The sequence below is a fragment of the Paralichthys olivaceus genome, chromosome 21 (assembly GCF_024713975.1).
Source record: "Paralichthys olivaceus isolate ysfri-2021 chromosome 21, ASM2471397v2, whole genome shotgun sequence".
Taxonomy (NCBI): Eukaryota; Metazoa; Chordata; class Actinopteri; order Pleuronectiformes; family Paralichthyidae; genus Paralichthys; species Paralichthys olivaceus.
In genome coordinates, this window is record NC_091113.1 from 4,230,508 (window position 1) to 4,253,179 (window position 22,672).

General features: G+C 41.4%; 4 protein-coding genes across 4 annotated transcripts; 1 reads left to right on the plus strand and 3 right to left on the minus strand.

Annotated features, from left to right (window-relative positions):
• Window positions 1–2,494: 2,494 nt before the first annotated feature.
• LOC109640643 (inactive all-trans-retinol 13,14-reductase) lies at window positions 2,495–9,562 on the minus strand. The gene is made up of 11 exons (XM_020104749.2): window positions 7,867–9,562; window positions 6,663–6,845; window positions 6,045–6,286; window positions 5,755–5,950; window positions 5,215–5,412; window positions 5,004–5,123; window positions 4,766–4,904; window positions 4,329–4,438; window positions 4,064–4,230; window positions 3,724–3,883; window positions 2,495–3,433 (listed from the first exon to the last, which is right to left on the minus strand). The coding sequence occupies exons 1-11, from the start codon at window positions 8,021–8,023 to the stop codon at window positions 3,264–3,266; spliced, it is 1,842 nt and encodes a 613-aa protein (XP_019960308.2). The 5' UTR covers window positions 8,024–9,562; the 3' UTR covers window positions 2,495–3,263.
• A 145-nt stretch (window positions 9,563–9,707) lies between these two features.
• gngt2b (guanine nucleotide binding protein (G protein), gamma transducing activity polypeptide 2b) lies at window positions 9,708–10,650 on the minus strand. The gene is made up of 3 exons (XM_020104750.2): window positions 10,490–10,650; window positions 10,233–10,321; window positions 9,708–10,074 (listed from the first exon to the last, which is right to left on the minus strand). Exons 2-3 carry the CDS (start codon window positions 10,314–10,316, stop codon window positions 9,946–9,948), a joined length of 213 nt encoding a protein of 70 aa, XP_019960309.1. The 5' UTR covers window positions 10,317–10,321; window positions 10,490–10,650; the 3' UTR covers window positions 9,708–9,945.
• A 1,616-nt stretch (window positions 10,651–12,266) lies between these two features.
• tmem101 (transmembrane protein 101) lies at window positions 12,267–15,570 on the plus strand. Its single transcript, XM_020104743.2, has 4 exons — window positions 12,267–12,743; window positions 13,789–13,969; window positions 14,052–14,198; window positions 14,708–15,570. The coding sequence occupies exons 1-4, from the start codon at window positions 12,613–12,615 to the stop codon at window positions 15,014–15,016; spliced, it is 768 nt and encodes a 255-aa protein (XP_019960302.1). The 5' UTR covers window positions 12,267–12,612; the 3' UTR covers window positions 15,017–15,570.
• Window positions 15,571–17,224: 1,654 nt separating this feature from the next.
• lsm12b (LSM12 homolog b) lies at window positions 17,225–22,616 on the minus strand. The gene is made up of 5 exons (XM_020104755.2): window positions 22,482–22,616; window positions 20,418–20,551; window positions 19,670–19,779; window positions 18,171–18,297; window positions 17,225–17,837 (listed from the first exon to the last, which is right to left on the minus strand). Exons 1-5 carry the CDS (start codon window positions 22,606–22,608, stop codon window positions 17,745–17,747), a joined length of 591 nt encoding a protein of 196 aa, XP_019960314.1. The 5' UTR covers window positions 22,609–22,616; the 3' UTR covers window positions 17,225–17,744.
• Between the last annotated feature and the right edge of the window lie 56 nt (window positions 22,617–22,672).

Consider the following 22,672-nt stretch of genomic DNA (forward strand, 5'->3'; position numbering starts at 1 on the left):
TCTGACTGCAGTAAAGATCACGAGCTCAAGCGTTCATAAGTTTGCTTTGAATTATTTATTTGATGCTTTAAAATGAAACGTTATGATCTACAGCTGAAACTGACTTAAGATTGATTTATTCATCTATATACAGTTGTATTGTTTCACCTCATTGTTTTTGCTTATTCCCACTGGCCTTGTTTTTAACAGTAGCTGTTTTTACAATAAAATAAACTCAGACACAATTGGAATTATCAAGTGAACACAAGATGTTTCCTTGACGAGTTGGTAGAGACCAGAAGCAGAGCTGCAACTGAGTGAATATTGGACTTACAGTCATCAGGTGTTTCTCCAGGACATTTCCCATATCAGCTGAAAAGATGTTGATATGTTAATGTTCATAGTTTGTTTCTGCTGCTCCTAAGTAGCAAAGAAATAAAATCCACTCAGCTCATTTATGTACATTAAACAACAACATAGCGCAGAGAATAAAGAACTAACCTACGTACAACTGTCTGAGCTTTGAGACCAGCAGTTGTGTTCAGACTGTCGAAAGAACAGGAGAAAATTGGGGAAGCTGCTATTTTCCTTGGATTTTCCATCTAGCTCAACAGAAAGTTGGCCTGGAGCAGCAGCTTTTAGTCGACAAGGTTATCTGTGCAGAGCAGGAAAACATCGACAGTTTTACAAGAGCAATTCTTTGTTTCACTCTTTCATTTCCAATGCCCTTGATAAGTTTTACGAATCAATGGCACTGAGAATCTAGTTGTCACCTGCTCAGGCCCGTAAGCTCAGTCTGATCCTGGCTGCTTTCTTTAAACTGGGTCTTCCTCTCATCTGGATTGTCTGAAACTTTCTTAGGAGAGTGCTCAGATTGATTGCAGCTGTGGCTGTTGGCTGGGTTCATGCTGTGGGAGGCTGCAGCAGGCCAACAGGGCGGAGCTCCAACATCTGGAAAAGAAGGAAAGCTGGCTGAGACACAGAGACGAGAGCGCAGCGACATGGTTGCTCTCTGAGCCAGTTCTGCTGCCAAAGTGTTTGCAACGTAACTGTTCACTTTATGTGAATAAAAGGTTTTAGAAGCCGGTGTTGTTGGATGAGCATTGAACCAATGCAGCGTGTGAAGCTGATTTAAAAGCGTTTATCTGTTTGAGAGCGAGTGGGGGTCGACCCAATGGAAAGAGTGGACTGCTGTTGTTGAGATCCGACCCTATGGGCCTCTCTAGATGTAAGAGCGTGTCTAAACATGTGGGAGCCGCCTGTAAAAGGAGAAAGAAGGAAGGGGGTTGAGCTGGTGCTTTTGCTGGTCAAGAAAACACTTTCCTCCTCACATCTTTTTCTTTTAGTGGACTTAAATCACTTTTCTTTCAAATACCTTGATGTCTTTCTTTGTTTCTCTTCACTTCATGCTCTTTGTTCTTATCTCGTACAATTTCACCGAAAGAAACAACCAGTAATTCAGTGGTACAGTATAAAAGTGGATAAACAGATTCCATAGGTCAGTGATCATTGTAAGGATTTAAAAACCACCACTACAACCTACCAGAATTCTTTTTTGTTTCTCCTTAAATGCAGGTACCACTTTTTAATTAGAAACTCTTCGTAAAGAGATGACAAATGTTTAGACCTTGAACTTGGTCTTTGACTGATTAGCTCCAATAGTTAATCATCTGGAGATTTCCTCCCAAGTAATATGTGATATGTCATATTTCGTGCTTGAGGTGCGAACCAGTGGGATCCATACTCATGGGATCATGAATCACTGTACAACTCCTGTAGCTATGGTTGGTTTGACTTTGTTCTTTTCTTAAACGCTGGTTATACCGGGTGTAGGTGCGTCTGTTTATTGCTTTGTGAGTCAGTGAGAGGCACAACGCAGGAAAGTGAGTTACTGTGGATGGATGTCACGTTTATTTCTGTCGGAGCAGTGCACTTTATCATGCAATGGTAATTATATGGTTTGGTCTGCTGAAGTTCCAGCCAGGCAAAGTCAGTATAATTAACTTCTCTCTCCCATTTTGATTCTCGGTCCTTGAACTTGCCTCAGTTTGGCCTTTTTATTCTCAAGCACTGGTAACAGTGGTGAACGTGTGCAGCTGAGGCAGAGGGAGCTTTCCCTGGGTTTGTACAGCAGAGGGATGGAGGTTAGCAGAGCGAGAGAGGTACTGGCGTCCCACCGGCTGCCTGGACAGAAGGGGCATTCATATCTTCGGATCCCCCTGGTCGTCTACGACAGACCACAGTTTGTCGGCCAATCTTCTCACCGTTTACTGAGGAAATGTTCACTTAGTGCAGGAAGTCTGAGGTTTCCCCCCAAACGTTTGATTTCAGAAGTTACCCAAACAACAGCAGGGTTATAGGCGAGGTCAGAACAACATAGGTGGGAACTAAACCCTGAGGAGCTTTACAGTGTCACTACACTAGTAACTGTCATATAAATAATTAGTAAAAAATACTCACCTATTACCCCTGAAGCTATTATGTGATAAGTCTCATCACGGAAAATATGGAATGTATTATTATATTTGTTTATTAGGTTTATTGAGCAAAAATGCACAAAACAAAAAAATTAAATAAAAAGATTCACTGTACATATTGAAAATAATTTCAAATATAATAACACAACTTAAAAGCATGATTTAAAACAATCTTTTAAGTCAAAACATTTTGTTATTTAGTCAACAATGATTAAGCATTCAATGATATTTCTTAGATGAAGCTGACAACAAAATACAGTCAAATTAACCCGATACAGCAGATCACAATCTAAATACAAATATCAAAAAATTAAGCTTTTACATAGTCAGAAAAATATTTTTCCATAAAATGTTTGTATTTATGTGCAAATGATTATATTATTAACAGTATTATAATTAAAAAAGGTATGTTAACAGAGAATAAACACTTCAGGTAATATGCATAGAAAGCGGGACAAGGTTAATACAAATAAAGATGGACAACATGTCTCCACTTCCTCGTGCTGTATAAAAAAATGAATCCAGAATTTATCTTACCCTTTTTCATAATTCGGAGTCAAATAACAAATTAAAACCAAACTTAAAGTGAAGATTGACATTGGAACAAACATCAGTGTGATAAGAACAACCTAACTGAACAGAAACCTTCGAGCAAAAGACTTTGATTTGGCTAACATTTAGGAGGCGGGGTTTATGAACTATACTGCAGCCATACAGCGGAGGCGTGTCTCCATCATAATCAAGGGTCCCACTGCATCAGGTTTGTGCAGTTCCATTAATGTCCTGCAGGGGAAGCACAAAGCGAACTCACTGCAGTTTCTTCTCAGCGAGCTGGGCCAGTTCTCTGGCTTTCCTCCTCTTCAGCTTCTTCTTAAGGAGGAGCAAGTCGAGGTAGACGATGTGATCTAACACCGAAGAGGCGCAGAGGAGTCCGCCATGTAGAGCTCCTGCGATCCCACAGCTGAACACGTCTTGGCCTGGAACAGAGAGACACATGCAATTTAATGGATGAGAGATGACTATGTACACATGTATGTCTGAGGTTCTTGTCTGTGTTCCGCTTTTGATTATGATTATTCTTCTCAAACTTAAAAATAAAACACAATTTATTCCTCTTTGTGGCTTTTACACCAAAACTGACCCTGTTTAGTATGAAAATCAACCGTCACACCTCAAGAACATCAATCCGACGGCTCATCGAGACGTTCCTATGCCTTCAGTCACAAAACACAAATGCATGTGCAGTGGTTTGTCAAGATTTCCATACCTGAGAGGTAGAGGTTTTTGACAGGGGTGTTGCACCTGTTCCTCGCCACGGCCTCCGCATAGAAACGTTCGAGGTTATGCTCCGCGGAGTACATGGCTCCACGTTGGGCACCGAGGTAGTGCATGTTGGTTAAAGGGGTCGCCACATCCTGGAAAACCAGCTGGAGGGAACAAAAGTTACACTGCAGTTCATACTCAAACACAAACAACACTCTGAAACCTCTCATAGCTAATAAATTGAGCTTGTTTGAGTAAATGAAATGTTTTAAATCATTGTCATTGTCATTGTGTTGTTCAAGCCCAGACAGCAGAGCTCAGTTTTAAGATTTTGCCACATCTACCTTGTCTCTGATTTTGGGGAACAGAGTGCAGGCCCAGTTGAAAAGGTTTTTCGCAAACCGCATTTTGTATTCGTAGTAATCGTTGCCTCGTTTACGCACGGTCGTGTCCTTCCATTCCTCGAACCATTCATATTTCGCCATGGTCAGAATTGTCATGCAAGATTTTCCTGTGAACACGAGACGTCACATTCAATCCATGTAGACTCTCAGCAAACACCCTTTCTTTTTATCTGCAACTTATTGTTATGATGGGTATTGTTTGTACCTGGGTTTCTGATTTTGGCATCTGGGTCTTTAGAGGACGGCATTGTGATGAACATCATGGGAATGTTATCTGGTGCTTCCTCTTTGCTCAGTGCAAAGAAGTCGTCCATCCTAAAAACAAATGTTTCAAACTTTACAGCAACATGCTGAAGACAGAGCATCATCATCACCTGATCTTCGACTCCATCTAGAGGTTGAAAAGGGGACTTTTAAATTCCTAATTGAGTGAGCTACATAAAATACATGTTCCTTTATTTAAACTTCACAGTAAATCTGAAGTTACACTGTTTTGTTTCTCTACTGGTATAAAAAAAAAATGTCGCCCATAACAGAAATGATATGTTCATTGTCCCTGATCTTCATCGAAGAGTCAGTTGTATCGCTTCTGCTTATACAACAGCGCCCCCTGCCAGAGAGATCACTGCCCTGCATACTTACGACTTGTCCATATCGTTGTTTTTGAACAGCCAGAAGTTTGTGGACTCGAGGCCCAACTCCTCCTCAGTCCCATCGAAGCCACTGAAGACCAAGAACGACCCTCTGGCGTGTTTCATCATGTTCAGTCGCTCCTGAATATCTTTAATGTGGAAAATGAATCAAATTACGGATCTTGATTCGTTCTTACACAAGAATTCTTTTTGAGAATTCGTCCATTTGGGTCATTTCTGTCGCTCACCGTGTTTGACCCGAATCTCAGGTGGAAGAAGCTTGTCCAAGGTGTTGAAGATTCCGCAGTTAGAGACGACCACAGGAGCGTGAACCTCCACCTCCTCCTGACCTTTCCTCACTTTCACGCCTGTCACAGAAATGAAGCCATCGGGTCAGTTACCTGGACGACATCTCTTTGCCTTTAACACGTTGGTAAATGAGCTGGCTGCGGTTCTCACCATAAGCTGCTCCCTTCTCATTCACCAGGATCTGGGAGACTGGCGCTCTGACCAGGCAGTTCCCTCCATATTTCTGGATGGTGCGGACGATGTGGAAGGCGATTTCACTGGCACCACCTTTGGGGTAGTAGGCGCCTCGTTTGTAGTGATGAACCAGGAGGGCATTGATCAGAATGCTGGAGTCCTTTGGAGGCACACCTGAGGAAATAAAGAGTTAAATACTTAATTATTAAATAGTTAAGTTTAAGTGACTCTCAATTTTTTTTTTAATTGATCGAATAACAATAATAATTCCTGTTATCCCTCCCCTCTACTAAGTGACTTTATATCCAAATCAAATCCATTGTGGTTTGTACAGAGGCATCATTACAACATATTTGTTACTGTACAAATACATATGTACCTGACTGTATATATAAATGGTCTATAGTACCTAGACATCCAATTCAGTATGTTCACGTACAAATCTGAAATGTGTCACTGTCCTACTTTCCGTCTGCACTGAACTTTCTGCCATAGCAACTTTGTTTTTGGACCCACCGTAGAAAAGGTACGAGAACATGATGTGGAGGTCCTTGTTTTTCGTCAGCGTGTTCACCAAATCTGTCGCGCCTGTGCCAGAGAGGCGGAAGACAGGGGAGAGGAGGTTTGCGATGCCCGACTTCAGCAGGAGTAAAGACACCCACTGAGGGATCAGCTTTAACGTTGCCAGGTAGTGTGTCTTCTTCGCGGAGGTCTGTTGGAATATGGAGGCAGTTTGAAAAGGTTTTTTTTTTTTTTAAATGTATGGTTTGTCTTTTGGAGGCGACTGGCTGACCGATGGCATGTACCTTCATGATGTCGAAGAAAGTCTCGATGGCCTTGACTTCATCTGGAAACTGCTTGATGAGGTGAGCTTTCATCTCCGTTTTACCCGACATCATGGTGTACTCGCGTTTCTCGTCGCCCAGGCCGATCTGGATGGTGTCGAAATGGGGATTTAGCTGTTGGAACTCCAGCTGGCCCTCAGAGATCTGGTCGAAGGCGATACGCAGCAGACTGTTCTCATGGAGCTGACCGATGTAGTGAAGCCCTGGAGAAGAGAGAGCACAAGAGACATATGTGAGCAATTATTAAATCTGTCTGTATTTTTTAAAACCTCTCAATTCACAGTAGAAATACCTTCATCTGCAGTTTCTCTCTTTATTACCTCCACCAAGGAGGTTATGTTTTCACCCCTATCCATTCGTTTGTTTGTTTGATTGATTTTAAACAGGATTATGTAAAAACTACCGGATTATCATGAAACCTGGATTAAGAACCCATCGCTATCAATCTGCAGATTGCTGAATAATGACAATATTTATTATTTGCAGGAATTAATGATGAAACAAAAATCACAGCAGTCCTTTAAAAACAAGGATGAACAGATGACGGTGCCACCTTCATCACGTCCCAAGTTTTCTCACCAACATCAAACTCGAAGCCTTTCTCTATGTAGGTGTGGCAGCAGCCTCCGGCCTGGTCGTGTTGTTCCAGCACCAGGACTTTCTTCCCAGCTTTGGCCAGCGTGGCGCCGGCCGTCAGTCCACCGATACCGCTGCCGATGACGATGACGTCCAGATTGTCAGGAACCTTGTCGAGGTTGAAACCTGGACGGAAACACACAGAGCTGATGTAAACATGGCAAAACTCCAGATATCTTCAAATAAAGTATCATGAATTATATCCTTATGATATTGTAATTATTATACAGTTGTATTGTTATATTCATATCATTATATACTAAATGTGTTGCATAAATGTGTTACACAATGTGGTCTGAAGGTTGCTCTTTAGACGAGTATGCTAATCTTCAGGTCATAATCCAATTAAGATAAAACAAATACATGATAAACAATAACCGTTCTTCTGCTTATCTAAATAACCTGTTTGCCTTTAAGGTGCAGCTAACAGGGTAATTTAGATAAAATCAGTATCAGCACAGTTCTAATCATTTTAAGAGTTTTAATTTTTAAACCATATTTATTTTTATATCCTCGGAAGGTGATTCTCGCATCAATCACTTGTGTAACTGTGACTTTAGTTACGATGGACTCATTTGAATCGGAGGTGTCACAAAAGATCGCGCTGAGTCACTGTACACACTTTCATACACTTTCATTAATTCTAAATTTCACTACTTAGTATGTTTTATCTGATTTGTGTGATTTGGTCGAGCTGCAGTTCTAAACCTCATCCTGAATTTAATCACAAATATAAGTCTGAGATAAAAACATGACCAATATGTTTTTTTATTTTCCAGTTGAACTTATTCCACACATCTCATTTGACTCTCATGTCATAGAAAAACAAACATCAGTGTCACTAATGACATAAATGAACTCTTACATTAAGTGTGACATATAAAAAAATATCTTTATTTTGATTGATGATTTTCAAATACAAAATTATGGGTTTGAAATAAATTCGTTTTTTGTTCCACTTCTCATACTGAAACACTTGCTATAAATATTACTACAGACGTAAAGAATAATAACTATTACAAACTTTTTAATATTATATTTTACGTATTTGTTGTTAGATTCCGTTCCCACAGAGCTCATCAGGCTTAACTGGTAGAAAAACATGATTCTCTATCAACTGTGATGTTTCTGACTGCGATTATTTTACCTTGCTTGATGACCTTGTCCCGTTTCTTCTGGTCGAGCTCTCGAGGACCGGGTGGTCTCAGCGACTCCAGGGAGAAAGGGCTCGGTATCCCAAACAGGTACCAGTAGGTGCCGCCGGCCCATATCACCAACCACACTAAGAAAATCAGCAGCCACATTGTGGAGGGAGAAATCTGCGACTGCTGTGGAGCGGAGTGTTCACAGCAGCAGTGCTTCAGAACAATACTGTCCACACAAGGCTCCTTTTATAGCACAGAGAGCCAAAGGTCTTCAGGACGAGGGACGGGATAAGTAATAAAGATAAAGACCCATTTTCTCTTGTTATGAAAGTGCATAGATTACTGGTAAAGATTACTTTACATTTCACTTGTTTACTTGGGATTTTTACACTAACTGTGTAAAGAATCTGCATATTAGTATTTGAAATGCAGTAGTTTTGAAGTAAATGTGCACATCACCACTTGGGTTGCGATGTAAAAGTTATATAATATAATTTCCCTCCTGTTTGTGGTATTAATACTAAGTCATTCCAAGGAGCTTATAGGAACTTCACTATATTTGATGTCTCCACTAATGCTCTTATCAGATAAGACAATTAAGATAAAGAATAAACTATGAACTAAACATCCCAGGCATTTACACACTTTGTCCAGTTTTATGACTTTACAAGAGACATAAACCTGAATGAAAGAGTTTCAGCATTTCAGACGTGATTACGACAAGAAATCCAGATTCAACTTTTTACTTTTCAAATCGTTGCAATTTCACCGAAATCAATAATCAACCACGTCTGAAATATGTTTCTTCTGAAAGAGAATAATGAGCGATTAAACCGAAGCTCTTCTGATCCATGTGATGACTTTGTTTCCTAACACACTTGTTTTGTGTAATCTATGGATGGACTTCGTTCCAGTTGAACACAACGGTACTTTGAGCCAGACTTTTAATCTGCAGCCACAGATAACATGAAGCACAGAAAAAGCTGAAGGAAACAGTGAATATTAAAACCCGGGCTCACGTTTGATATTTTGTCTTGTCATTCTGACGCTGCTGTAGACTGATCATTTCTTTAATGATGGATCTGCCTCATCTAGCTGTGCCCATGCCAGGGTCCTGTTATTGTAAGGCTAGGTTACATCTGTGGGGCGGGAAGCTTTTGTTTTTAATCTCCTTGAAAATGTTCACAGAAATGTTTGATATAAACGAGGATGTTATAATTGAACTGATTCAGATCATATTAATAATATAAGTAATAATAGTTGAATGCGAGGATTACAATTGATTAGTTACCTGTGGTATTATCTTTATGTGTTGTTGAAGAAGTATTTTATTGTGTGTTGAATCTCAGAAACATGAAAATCAGATTACTGTACTCTGATCTCACCAGTGCTACGACAGGAGCTCAAAGTCTAGACGTTGTTCTGACCTCTGTGTTCAGCCGAGCAGAAACTTTACCCCCGAGGTAAAACACTGATTTATCACCTGCGTCCCTCTGAATGATAAGTGACCCACAAGTAGGTCACTATATTCTTGTCGAGAGCGTATTTGTTGTTGCCTCGGATTGAAAGTGACACTAATTGGATGCAGAGCTTGAAATGCAAGAAGCTTAAAGTCTTCGACACAGGAAGCAGCTCTGTGTCAACGGGCCCGTGTGACCGACCGCTGCAGATAAAGAAATCCTATTAAGAATTAGACTAAGCGGCAGCTGCACGACTCCTTTGACTTTGCCCTGTTTTGTGCAGTGACAAAGGTGAGTTTCATGCACCCTTAACCGATAAAACGAGACGGGAGAGCAATGACAGTGAGATCTACTTCTGTGCGTCAATAATCAGAGCAGTCAGGTCAGGTCAAAGCTTTGTACAGCTATTTGCATTTAATTACAAATTGACACATGAACATTTTCATATCCACAGATACAGACAGTAATCCGGTGATGGATTTCTCCTCTGGTAGTAGTACTTCTTAGTTTGCTCTCTACTGTACATCTTTTCCCACAATAATTTCTTCTACAGGAAAATTACAGCAATGCATCCAGCTCCCATATAAAAACAGTGTGACTTTTCCCTGGATGCACTGTGTGCTATGTTATTATGCAGCCTCCCTTGTCTCCCTTGTAGGGGTTCTTGTCATCTGGAACGCCCTTGATCAGCGGATCATTTGGTAGCATTCCCTCAACGAACGAAATCGTATCTGCACAGTTTGCACTCACCTGGAGAGATGGGAACCAAAGAAAGAAGTTATTATTATTAAACATTTAAATGTGCATGCTTTGTCTTTGGTGCCTTAAATTACAGAAAATATCAGACAGGTTGTTTTTCTCACACAACTGATTTCAGGAGAAAATGAAATTCTGCTGTATTGACTTACTGCTGTTCTCGGTGTGCTAACTTCCTTCTTCAGCTGATCCAGCTCCATTTTCAAGATTTCCTTATCTGACATATCCCGAGCCATCCTGGCTGCAAGAGGAAAGCAAGACAGTCTTTTTGAAAGATGCTAAAACATCACAAACAGTTGTTAAAAGTGCTAAAACCTGTAGTTTCTTAATATTTGTGTTAGAATGAGACAAAATACACTAAGTATAAATCCAGGAGAGACACAAGCCTCAATGATGAATAAACCCTCACCTGTTGAATGGCAGAACCCCCGACAATCTGAGAAATGTGTTAGCTCCTAGGAGCTCACCGACTGTATGCCTTCCTCTGGTCAGATCGCTGCTTCACACTGACTGACTGGTCTCTGTCGTCCCACTGCTCTTCATCCCCCGGCTGATCCCCGGCTGCCGGCTTTTGGGAGAGGTCGGCGCAGGATTGGGCCTGATGTCACCAATCCCCCGTGATGAGATTAAACAATCAGGTGCCATAACCCCCTGAACAGGAAGGAGGACGGGAAGCAGGCACACAGATTTCCCACAGATCTGAATGGAAGTGTGACACAGAAATAGAAATGATAGATCTGTCACTGAGTGTAAACTGTGGGACCAGTTCTATCTTTGCATTGTCTCTTGGTTTTACTTTTATCAATATAATCAGAACATTTAAAATTATTAAGCCGTAATTTTCAGGTTTGAATTCTTCTTGTGTTTGTACTGTCGCGCATCATGAGCAAGAGGAAGGAGGCCAAGTCTTCATCGCTGATTTGATTATATACTTCAATCCAATCAGTTGCACTCAGTTTTCTAACGTCAGCCTCAAAGTAGGAAACAGACGTTTATAACTTAAGACAGACATTCAAGCTTTTGAGAATAAATTGATTTGTTGTTATTCAAAGTCTGATTTAGTTTTTGGCCTTTTACAGACACTGATTTATTCCTGTTTTATAATATATTGGGAAAATGTGACTTCTTCATATATTCTCTTTAAGCATTTGTGAAGTGCTATTTTTCACTTTTCTTGTTAGTGTGTTTCTTTCAAAACAACCTGAGGCTTCTTTTGAATCTGAAACTGACTGACTTCATCTATATGAATGGAAATCCTAGTTCCATTAACAGCGATGATAATGTAGCTGATGCAGCTCGATCTGCAACAAACAACCTGAATCATCCACACTGAAATGTTTCTGCAAGTTTTACAAAGTGAGATCGTCTCTTCTGTGCCTTCACCTGACTTTTCACCTGAGACACCACAAGCTACTGATCCTTAACTAAACCGTCAGCAGGACTCTCTGTAAGCCTGTTTCAGGATCTGGGTTAGTCTCATCTGCTCCAGATTAACCTCATACACGTCACTGGATTAACAGCAGCGTGGAGATGCTCCTGATCATGGAGGCCTGGTGTGTGTCACCGAGCGCCTGATTACAAACTTTCACTGTCAAACTTTTTCACCCATTTGCATGTGACTTGTTTTTTTATATCTTTTAAAACTTGTACAATGTTTGCATGTGTGATAATGTAGTGAAATTTAAATCTCTGGGTTTTTGACAAAAGAAGCAGAAGACTCCATGTTTTAAAGACTTCAATGGGTTTACAAATCTGATGAGTTTACATTGCTTACATATAGATTAAATATAAAACTGCAATAGATAGAATAATAGAAACAATAGCATTTCTTTATCCCAACAACTATTATGACATTGTGGTGAAGGCTTTGAAAAGTATAGGTCACCATAAATGGCGATACAAGTTTTAAGATGATTGTAGAAAACATTTGATGCCAACAAAACCTTTCTTGGGATTAACAGGGAGACTTTTGACTCTTGGGAACGTTTCTGACTATGGATGTTTCTCTGTTTTCTTATATGGGCAATAAATACATACATTAAATTACCCTTAGCCACAGTCCACATTTATTTTAAATTATTGCTGAAATAAGCAACTGAAAACCCAACAACAATATAATATTACAGCAGCAAAAAGTAAAAGTCAAGAGAAAATCAGTAAAAAGTAACATGTAATACTTAAGTGTAAAAATACTTTATTAGAATAAGAAGAAGAATATAGAAAATATAAATGTCGTATTTACTGTAACTGCTTAATAAATTAAGTTTATTCATATCAACTTTTCCTGTCGTTAGCTTTTCAACCTGTAGGTGGCGCAGTCGAACTTTTACTTTGCCCAGCTTCCTCTCCGACCTGTCAACCAATCAGAGGACGTCTTTTCAAAATAAGAGCTTCAGTTTCATACTTTGCGACTCGCCAAACGCACGTGGAGCGCCTCGTGGTTTTATTCTGAAAGACGGTGGTGTTTTCACCGGATGCCCCGCTCCGTTTCCGGTGCTCCGTCGGCGGATGGGTGAGCGCTGAGCAGCAAACATGGCGGCTCCCAGCAGGAAGCAGGTTTTAAAGTTCATCAGCCAGTTGGGAGCTTTCATTCTGACCCGGTTCGGGTTCTGGAACTGCTTCTGCATGTTGATGCTGTTTGCGGAGCGGGCGGATTCCAAGAGGTGAGAGGAGCTAACGCTGCGGCAGCTAACGTTAGCTAACGTTAGCTAACTGAAACTCAAACTTACAGACTTTTCATGAACACGTTTCTTTTTTTAAACACATTTTCTCGAAACACTTTCAAACCTGTAAAGAAAGAAACCGAGTCCTCAGTGAGCGATTTCGTACATTTCCCTGCTCATGCTAGCTGGCTGCTTATTCTCCAGCTATTAGACGGGACCTCTTCTACAGACATATGGAGTTGTTTAAATGCACTTGAGTTCTTCCTGGTCTGTAATTTTCTGCGCGGACGGAACACGGTCTGTCGTAGCGTCGGTCTCTCGTGTTCTCTGGGTGTGTTGTTTGAGTCTGTGGTGGGTGGGTCTGACTTGGAGAACCACACCCCTCTGAATTACCCTGTACTTATCTGAGCCTGTGTTCATGATCCCAAACTTTCATCAGAGGTTTCATGGCGTGCTCAAAATGAGACAGTAGACAATCTTTAGGGAGGGGTGGCAAAAGTATTGTTAATCAATGATTCAGCTTAATTGGACTGGTCTTAATTAGATCCAATTAAGACAAAGAGGTAATGATCTACTGAGAGGTCACATGGTTTCATAGTGCTGCGATACAACCAGTAGCCAGTCAGATTTACCTTCAGCCTCAGTGTACCCTCATGTTCGGCCTGTATCGTTGATACCAAAACACTTGATGACGCTAAGGTGCACAACTGAAGTCAACATCCGCTGGTGGCTGCTGACGCCTTTAAAGACACTTTAAACTCTACATTTGATTCAGTAGTGCCAGGATTACATAAACATGAAGCTTCTAGCTGGTGTGCACGTTTAAACACACGGATCCAAGAGCCATTTAACCATTTAGTGGGTGAGGTCGCTGAAAGGATGGAGGAATCGTAGAATGGATGATTTTCTGTACATTAAACAAACTAATATCTTACCAAGCCAACGTGAAAGAGAACGTGTGGTCGCCTTCAGTTGTCATAGAAACCCAACATGTGTTTAGTTTGTCCGTGATTTAATTTGACACTCTGCTCACTGTCGTCTCCAGGAAGCCAGACATCCATGTACCTTACCTGTTTGTGGACATGGGGGCGGCTGTGCTCTGCGCCAGCTTCATGTCATTCGGGGTGAAGAGGAGGTGGTTTGCGATGGCCGCCGCCGTACAGCTGGTGGTCAGCACGTACGCATCATACATCGGAGAGCAGGTGTACTACGGTGACTGGCTCAAGGTGAGAAGTGGGTTTATCAGAGAATATAACTGCAGGAGGAACTTGCCGCAGACTGTTGTAGGTAAACTGTGTTTCCCTGCAGGTGCGGATGTATTCCAGAGCGCTCGCAATCATTGGAGGCTTCCTGGTTCTGGCCAGCGGGGCGGGGGAGGTGTACAGACAGAAAGCTCGCAGCAGATCCTTGCAGTCGACTGGACAGGTTTTCCTGGGAGTCTATCTCATCTGCATGGTAAGAAGGTTTGACAGATTGTCTGTGTTTGCATGAGCTCAGACACATTGGGAAACCTAGAATGAGACGGATAAGCATGTGAAGGTTATTACTGTTGGTTAAATGAAACAAGACATGTAAAGACATGTAAAGACATGTAAAGACAGTATTTCCTGACAGTTTATACTATAAAGAATTCATCAATAATTTGCCTTTATTTATAGAACTTACCAAAGGAAATGAGAAGCTGTCAGAATAATTGAAAAATAATTGTTAGCTGCTGCTCATTTAAACCTTTTCTTTGAATTCAAAGTGTCTGACCGAGATCATTCAGTGTTTATATTCAGGTTCACTTCATGAAAAAGAGCTTTTTGAAGTAAATTTGTACGGTCCAGGTTATTTATATAAAAGAGAATAAGATATCATGCACTCTGTTTATGTCGAGTAAAAAATTCATTCAACTTTAAAGTGAAGGAAAACTTTTTTCCAGTGTTATTCTAAATGTTGCAGTACCACTGTCTTCGCACTAGGTGTACTCCCTCCAACACAGCAAAGAGGACAGACAGGCCTATCTGAACCACATCGCCGGGGGAGAGATCACCCTGATTCTGCTGGAGGTGCTGTTTGGCGTTCTGGCTCTGGCCTTCCTCTCTGGCTGCTACATCCGTCTGGCTGCTCAGATCCTCGCCACCGTCCTCCCTCTGGTGATCCTGCTCATCGACGGTAACCTCGGCTACTGGCACAACACCCGCAAGGTGGAGTTCTGGAACCAGATGAAGCTGATCGGACATAACGTGGGCATCTTTGCCACTGCGCTGATCCTAGCTACTGACGGCTGAACCCCTCCGACTCTCACAGGGAACTTTGGTGAACAGAGATGCTCTCGTGTGCGCCCGACTGGATTGTTGGACTTTATTCTTCGTCACCGCCCGACTTTGTCCGGCTCAGTGACCTCTTAGGTTTCATACACTCCGAGCTGAGACGGGTGGATGTAAACTCGATGATTGTCTTTGCCTTCTGGTTTTTAACTTAACCTGCAAGAAAAAGAAAAATCAAAGCTTCCTTTTTTGCGATTTCATTATTTATTTGAATTCATGTTTACATTTTGTCTCTATGCTCTGAAACATGACACTGAGTAATGATACTGAAAAGTCTTAAAAGGTCTGATAATGTTTTGATGTGTATGTTTAAATATTTCACAGGTAAAGGGAAACCGTAATGAACGCATGTGGTATTGATTATGAAATGATGACATTTGATAGAAAACACTATTGTTGCTTTTATCCGGGGACATTAATGCATCGAGACTTTAATTAAATTTAATAAGAACAGCTTTTTTATCTTGTGTGTAAATTGTTCACATTTTTATACAAAATAAATATTGTAGAGATCACGACTCCTCCAAGGCCCAACTGTTCCCTTCAATTCTATCAACCTGCAACACTCAGGTATCACTTCACTAAACATGCCTCCATCAAGATCAATGAATTATTATTACGGTGGAAATAGTTGAAAATGTCCTTGAACGCCCTCCAACGTTAAAGTGGTGTCAAATTGAATGACACGATCTAAACTGAAAATAGTCATTAGTTAGAGGCTTTTAATCATTTATTCTATAATTGGTTTGTAATTTGATCATTTATAGATTTTGAGGTAAACCTTAACTTTACACTGTGATATTACAAAATCTACTGACTTACAACAGCTGAGTATTTCCACTTGTGTTCTAAAACTAAGTAGAAAACGTAGAATAAGCACAATTAAATGAAATACTCCGTTAAACGGCAGCAGTACCTGTGGCTGCAGTGTTTGGACCATGTTGTTGGTTCATCCGCTCCCCTGAAGAATCCTGTGCAGGGGCCGCAGGGCGGGGGATTCGTGGCACAGGCAGGAGCTGGAATACAGCTTCAAGCCCAACGCCACATTCACAAAAGCAGGTGATCACCTTAAAGTATTTCCCTAAGGGCAACAACTAAACCGAGGGAACCGGTTCCAGTGGAGTGACACTGATGTCGGTGCATTGTATATTCCTGATTAAAAAGGGATTATGGGTTTGAACAGATAATCACAGGACAATAATTTATCTGGGGAATAAACCTGGTCTTTTTATATGAATGCAGTTACTTCATCCAGGAATTTCAGCATCACATTACAAAAGATTAAAGGATTTTTCATGATTAAATCTGGTTGCTGAGGGAACCAGCAGTTATGGTAACAAATCACTCGTGTCTTAGTTTTAACATGTTGTTAAATATGAGATCTGACTCTGATGTAGCATCAAACTTCATCACCCACAACGTAAAAACCACAGGTTTTCCAAAACTGTTTTCTGAGCAGCACTGGGGAAACTGCTTTCACTAAATTCTAATAACCACTAAAGCATTGAATCATTTTCCAGGCAAATTACACTCTTCAGATTAGCATTTTTTATTGTCCTTTGTGAAAATAACCTTCATAATGAGGGTTCTGTTTGTCGTTATTGTTCATTGGGGAAAACAAGAGAATCTGCCAACTCGTGATTTGTGAAATTTGTTTTCAGACATTTTATAAACCAAACAATTCAAAAATCAATAGACTGAGAATTGTTGTCTGCTGCTGAGATAATTACTCGGTGACACACATCGAAACACTCCAGCCTCCCAGAAATGTAGTTGCATTTCCACCTAAAAGTACAAAATCACTGCTGCTCTTCAAATATCTTTCCACATAAGTCCAGAGCAATTAGCCAAATCAATTCAACCGTATTTTAATTAAGAAATTGAAAACATTTGCTGTCAAGTGCTCGGTCGCCCAGAGGACGTCAGCTTTGCAGAAACCAGAAGCTTATGACAAGTAAATCATCTGAAAGTGACGGCGTCAGTTTCCTGTAACATCAGCGAGTAACAACACTAAAAGAAAAATCCTGTTCCTGTTTAAAGAAAACATACACATGACTCCAGACAGATTCAATTACGTCAGATACTTCCAATAATCCTCGTGATCTCACAGTTGGAATGTGTCGAGTTAAAATCATTGGTCGTGAGCTCTTTTCAAAAACTTGTTGAAAATTACAGTCAGAATTTTTGTTACTTTTATTTTAGAAAATGTCCTTTAAAGTGTGGCATTTCAAGTCACATTTTGTTTAAAATACAGAAAATACAGACAATAGAACATGGATACAGCAAAAAAGGAAACAATGACAGAAAATAAAGCTAACAAGCCTTTCTGACTGCGCTAGTTTTCTCTTTTTGAAATGGAACTGAAGGCAAAGGAAGAAGGGCGGAAAAAAAGAAAAGGCTTCAGGGACAGGAGGGGAGGAGTGGGGGCAGAATGAGACAAGTTAGTTAAGGAAACTATGGTTGCTTTATGGTTCATGTTTAAATTATTCTTTATAAAGTCTAATTTAAGATTTAATCTTTCCTCTTTCTTTTTTGTCTTTTTCATTTAATGGTATTTTGATCTTCTGGATCCAGGGCCCTCAGCGCTCCTCCTTGTGGTCTCAGACTGAGGACAAGGAATGCCGACTTAGTCTGGCAGTGGGAACAAAACCACCTGCGTCGCCTTCCCCGAACGACCCACGCTGCCAACTCAAGAAGATAAAGTGGAGTCCTTCTGTGTTTGCTGTGCTTGTGAACGTTGCATGGACTTCTGACTTTCCACGTCTCTAAAATGTTTCTCGACCTGCGGGTGGAGGGGGGGGGGGGCACAACAGCGACATTTATGGACAAATCTCGACATCAGTTCTGAGAAATAATCAAAACGAGAATCACTCAAGCTCCCTGACATTCCACCGAGCGCTGCCCACTTACACTTCAAATCAAATTAGATCAGACAAGAATATTAGCCTGCAGATATTGACCTAGCAAAGTATATTGGGGTTAATGTAAGTTATATCCTATAGAATGTTTTCAGTAGATTTCCCTGAAGATTAATCAAGAAAAAAATAAACCTGCAAACAAATCCATGAGCGATGCAGAGTTAGTCAAACACTGTAAAGATACAAAGTTTACTTACTATTTTGCGTACATGACTTAAAGCGCTTCCCTCTTTGCCTTTGCAGTTCTCAACCTGGTAAGGCGGTGAGATTACGACGTCGTCCATCACAATAATGTTCTTCTCCTGCCATTTACAGTCTTTGATGCTGCAAAGAAAAGCGGACATCTTACAGGATTTTGCACAATGAATTTAATGCTTTATAAGACCTTGATAAAGTTAAGTTAAGACCCAGAAATGGGATCCCTGCGTTACTCCTCAGGTGCTTCAGTAACTTTTTGATTTGACGTTTTTATCCTTTAGTTTTTTCTAATCAGGTTTGAGAACAAAGCTGTTTGAGACAGTTGCAGTCGTTTGATTGTGTTAAAAAAAAAAATTACATGAATACTTAATATTCAGCAAAGAAGACGTCTACGCTATTAAAAACTGTCCGTGTCTAAGTACTAACGTTTTATGGACGTTTTTGATGGTAGGACAGTGTTGGTGTGACAATTTTCCCATCAGCCTTTCATTTGAACAAATTTAACATTCATTAAGTTGCAGAAACACGGTTTTACCTGCACTTTGTGAAGCATTCAATGCAACAAATGGTTTGACACTGACGGGCTGATGGATGGAAACCGTGTGCACTCATCAAATGTGTGAACTGAACTGCAAAGTGAAGCCTTCGTAATATTTGTTGGTGTAATCGTATGAAGTTGAAACTAGACACAACAATGTAAAAGGTTCATATTCAATATAGATCATTAAATCAAAAACGTTGAGCCCTGGGACACTAAAGAATCTGACATCACCATGAAATAAACAAACTGAAGTTCTATGGAGGTCGCACAAAACTAATGTTAACTCCTCTTTCAGACATTTTTCATACATCAGGTTTGTTTTTCTGTGTCAAGTTGTTGAGTTATCACAATGTTTGACAGCTTCTATAAGATCATGTCATAAAAACCAAATGAGTCTTTGGGGCAAATCAAAACTTACTTCACAGGTTTCTAAACCTTACACCCGGCAGAGCAGGTGGACTGAAATGTCTCCTAACAAGGAGAGTTACGTTTGTTGTTGTCACTTCAATAAACAATGAGCTGCTGTTTTTGTTTGTAAGAGATTTGTCCACAAGTTTTCTTCTGAATTTGTTTCTTCAGACTTGTGCCGACATGACTCTGGTCCTGAGTGAGACCTTATCCCCGGATCATCAGGGGAGTGTTTGCTTTTTTCATACTGTTGGGGCCGACTACATTAAGGATCATGTTTAAACGTCCCGGGATTCCTCTCTGATATTAAATTAGCGTGGCTTTCCATGGACTGTTTCAGATCAGACTGTCCCGTCCTTTAAGTTGAGGTCAGCCAATAACAAATGGCAAAAAAAACCTGTTGTGATCTAGTGGAGGACACACAGATCTTATAATGTTCTGACCCGATGTACTGATGCTTCTGATCTTCACTGTTAGAGACTTGGCTTTACTCGATCCTTCCGCCCTGAGGAGTGACATTAGGGAGAAGAACGTGACGGAGGTTCTTACGTTTTGTGAATAGTCTGGAATAGCTGTTGGCCCTCCACAGAAACCCCAGCACTGATTGCATAGGCTTGGGACAGCTTGTCCTCCTTTTCTGTCCGTGCTCGATTGGCAAGCTGCAAAGAGAGGAACAGAACAAACGTTTAATAACAAGGATTGGAGTTTAACAGCTTTCACCAAGGAACAGCCTCTTATTCTTAACAAGTGAGAACAGCTTCAATCTTTGATCGTGACTCTGTCCTTAACCACCAACCATGTCTTGCTCCACAGGTCGTATACACAATTTACTTAATATGAGCAATCTGTTAACATTTAGTTTTTCTTCTGTTGCTGCCATGTTCCAGTTCAGGGTCATGAATAATCCACATTTCCACAGAACCAGTCTGGTTTTACAGGTTCCTCATAAGACAATGAGAAATTCAGCGTCACTTGGTCAAATTTGGAGGATGTGTATTAATCAGGAAATCCCCTGTTTTTTGGAGCAGTCACAATAATGGAACTAGAGGAAATCAACAGGGACAGAACGCTGTAAATCAAACCTACAGACTGATGGATGGTCCTTCATGTTTTCAAGCTACAAATCACATTAACCTCTGGTCACAAACTTAGGATGAACTTGTTTGGTCCATTTTTTTCTGACGCACCTGTCACTTAATAGACGTTTTCATTTCAATGAACTCACATTTCCCATCATTCATCATTATCGTCAATAGAAACATAAAGCAACAGACAGAAACAAAGAAGACGGACTCACCTTGCTAACATTCAGTGATGCTAGTGGGGGTGGAGTCTCAGTGCGGTCATTTATTATGTCCACCTCAGAAACATAGGCTAAGTTGATCAGGATGACGTCGTAGAGATTTGGCTTACCACTGGAGGAAGCACATTCTTTAACAAGTCAAGTTAAGGGACACAACTTCAAGACAACAATTGAACTCTGACCCCTGATTAACCTGAACAGCATTAGACGGCACAGAGGAGCTTGTGACACAGAGCACTGTGTCTGACTGACATGGCCAGTGAAAGGTGGTGCCAGTTACTGCAGGCGACCACCAAAGGCAGTGCTGCCACCTATAGTATCCATGGATGAATGAATGAAGACTTTCATGCACATAAACACAGGAGCATTTCCTGAGCTTTTGAATGACTTCCATTGCTGGAAATCCACTAAATCAAATAGCTTTTGAGTAAATTAGCTGATGGCAGGATTCCTAAATTCTCTTCCACTTCAATAAGTCCTGGCTTATTTTGTGCTTGATTAATACATTAAAATGACCCATGAGTTCTTGATCTTCAATTGCCCCAATTTCCTGTTGAATGAAATCCTTCATTTCTTTTTTCCCCCTGGATGAAAATACAGAACATTTGAGGAGCAACAGGAGATGTAGCTGCATCTTAACACAAATCTCTGGTTTCTCTGACGCCCTGACTGTCCACATTCCTGAGGCGTGAACCTCACGTGTCCGGTCACTTTTGTTCTTGTGATTTTGGTGCACAGCAGGGCTTCCCTTGTATTTCAGAGCAAATTGTGATACTTTGATGGTATCAAATCTCTGATCTTCTAGTTCTTTGGTAACTTGATATAAAAATTACAAACGGAGACAGGGTTTGACTTGTAGTTAAGGTGGTGGCAGTACAGTCAAATGAAAGGACAGAAGAAGATGCAATCTACTTCATGTCGATTGTAATTAATTTAATTAAGATCATAAGACTAATGAAAAGCCAGCATTGTGTATTTTCTTTAACTGCTCCAGTGTATTGGCTGATTTACTAAAAACTAATTTACTGTGAAGTGATTCTAATAAAACTATCAAAAGGTTCAGGCCTGTGGTGTCAAACCTCCACAATGGATCTACTTCATTCTTCTGGAGTCTCCGCGTACAGCACGTCCACCTCACGTATTCATTTAAATCAGAGTGACACCGGAGGTGGTCCGGGATTGACTCCGGAATGATGTCCGTCCGTCCGTCCATCCATCTCACACACACTCTCACACACACACACACACACACACACACACACACACACCATGAATGGGTGTAGACACGTCCACCAGCGAGCTAGCATCGGTTATAAAGAACTCGTGATGCCTGTCACCTGAATCACGCTGAATTGACTCCATATTAATTAAATATTAAAATATAACTGGATTCACATTAACTGTGGTTGATTAGCCTGTGGCTGCTAATTACGGTAGCGGCGGTGTGTGTGTGTGTGTGGCTGACCGAAACATAGCATGTTAGCCGAGCTAGCAGCGGACTGACTGCAGCGTGGAAGCCCATCGGTGTCCATTCATCGCTAGCATTTTTGAAATAGCCGTTAGCATCCAAGCGTAAGGGCGCCGCGGACACCGGGGGAGCAGGTGGGGGAGGCAGAAATAAGTGTCCGCACGCCGCAAAGCGAGGGGCGCCGGGGTGTCAGCTAGCTAGCTAAGCTAACTGGCTAACTAGCAACGGCTTGTGCCTGATGAGAGCACACAGCCATGATGCCTCCCCGGGACCCGCTGCCAGATAGTGATCCGTGTTGAGGTCTGGCACCACAATGAGTGGATTCAAAACACATGCACCCGGTGGCGGACGGCGTGAGAGCCGCGATAAGCGAGCCCGGGACACGGACGAGCCCCGCGCTGGCCGAGAGGCGAGCGCGGGGACAAGCTCCGGAATTAAAAGACACTTTAGAGCGGTTAAAGATGTGGAGCTCGGCGACCACCAATTACGCCTGCGCGGATCACTATTTGACACAGCGTCGGTTACCCTACAGGCCCTTGCAGCCCGGCAGGCCAGCTCGACGTCCGCCGGCCCAAACCGACAAAGGATACTCAGGGTCAGCATCTTGGACTGGTAGTCGAACGCGACCACTTCTCCTTGCAGACGTTGGCCCAAGCAGGTGAGGCAAGAGACATGGCTCCCGACGTTGAAATACTCCCCCGGTCCAGGAGCCGCCATCTTCTCCGCCAGGAAACCGGAGCGCCTGCCCTTACGTAAAAGCGACGTGATGACGTGGGCGGAC

Bases quoted from the DNA above. Each gene is read 5' to 3' on its own strand.
- LOC109640643 (XM_020104749.2), bottom strand. From the start codon at position 8,023: ATGTGGCTGCTGATTTTCTTAGTGTGGTTGGTGATATGGGCCGGCGGC. The intron at 4,231-4,328 runs GTACAAACAATA...TCGTGTTCACAG, and splicing joins TGCCAAAATCAGAAACCCAG to GAAAATCTTGCATGACAATT. The intron at 3,884-4,063 runs GTAGATGTGGCA...TGTTCCCTCCAG, and splicing joins TCCCCAAAATCAGAGACAAG to CTGGTTTTCCAGGATGTGGC.
- gngt2b (XM_020104750.2), bottom strand. From the start codon at position 10,316: ATGGCTCGGGATATGTCAGATAAGGAAATCTTGAAAATGGAGCTGGAT. The intron at 10,075-10,232 runs GTAAGTCAATAC...CCATCTCTCCAG, and splicing joins TTAGCACACCGAGAACAGCA to GTGAGTGCAAACTGTGCAGA.
- tmem101 (XM_020104743.2), top strand. From the start codon at position 12,613: ATGGCGGCTCCCAGCAGGAAGCAGGTTTTAAAGTTCATCAGCCAGTTG. The intron at 12,744-13,788 runs GTGAGAGGAGCT...TGTCGTCTCCAG, and splicing joins GAGCGGGCGGATTCCAAGAG to GAAGCCAGACATCCATGTAC. The intron at 13,970-14,051 runs GTGAGAAGTGGG...GTTTCCCTGCAG, and splicing joins ACTACGGTGACTGGCTCAAG to GTGCGGATGTATTCCAGAGC.
- lsm12b (XM_020104755.2), bottom strand. From the start codon at position 22,608: ATGGCGGCTCCTGGACCGGGGGAGTATTTCAACGTCGGGAGCCATGTC. The intron at 20,552-22,481 runs GTATCCTTTGTC...GACTTGTTAAAG, and splicing joins GTCCAAGATGCTGACCCTGA to AATGTGCTTCCTCCAGTGGT. The intron at 19,780-20,417 runs GTGAGTCCGTCT...CTCTCTTTGCAG, and splicing joins CATCACTGAATGTTAGCAAG to CTTGCCAATCGAGCACGGAC.